Genomic DNA, 600 nt, shown 5'->3' with positions numbered 1-600 from the left:
CTGGGGTGACAAGGAACAATGGTAATAAGCTGATGGAGAATAGGTTTAGGTTAGAGATCAGAAGGCAATATTTTACAGTTAGGGTGGCCAAAATCTGGAACCAACTTCCCAGGGAAGTGGTCCTCACCCCTACCTTGGGCAAATTCAAGAGGAGGTTGGATGATCACCTGTCTGGGGTCTTGTGAACCCAGCATTCATTCCTGCCTGTGGCAGGGGGTCAGGCTAGTTGATCTGTTCAGGTCCCTCCTGACCCTAGCTACTATGAAACTATGATCCTATTTTTCTTGTCAATAACAATTTTAATAATTGTGCTGGTTCCTTTATTTCAGTCCACGTGACTTTCTCATCCACTCTTTTTAGAAGACTTGATTTAAATATACTTCATTGCATTTATTCACACAGTAGAATCCACTTAAATACATATTTAATGCATACAATTGTTATTTGCATAAATAGACCTAGACCAGTGTGCTAGAAAGCAGAATGATTTTTGAATGGATTAAAATGTCTAATAAGTTTCTTTCCTCTCTCAAATTACAGGTTTTGGGACGTCTCCAATAACTGGTCCTCCAGCTGGGCCAGTACCTGCTTCAGGAATGC

At 40.8% G+C, this 600-nt stretch overlaps 1 protein-coding gene across 1 annotated transcript in view; it reads left to right on the top strand.

The window, feature by feature from the left end:
* Positions 1-600, top strand: part of LOC102370874 (probable global transcription activator SNF2L2) — a 139,159-nt gene that overhangs the window by 25,899 nt on the left and 112,660 nt on the right. The window contains 1 exon segment of the mRNA XM_025202977.1: positions 541-600. This exon segment is cut by the window's right edge and continues 23 nt beyond it. Within this exon segment, the coding sequence (XP_025058762.1) occupies positions 541-600 (60 nt within the window).

This window comes from Alligator sinensis, unplaced genomic scaffold, assembly GCF_000455745.1.
Source record: "Alligator sinensis unplaced genomic scaffold, ASM45574v1 scaffold308_1, whole genome shotgun sequence".
Lineage (NCBI taxonomy): Eukaryota > Metazoa > Chordata > Crocodylia > Alligatoridae > Alligator > Alligator sinensis.
This window is presented reverse-complemented; position numbering and strand designations above follow the sequence as displayed.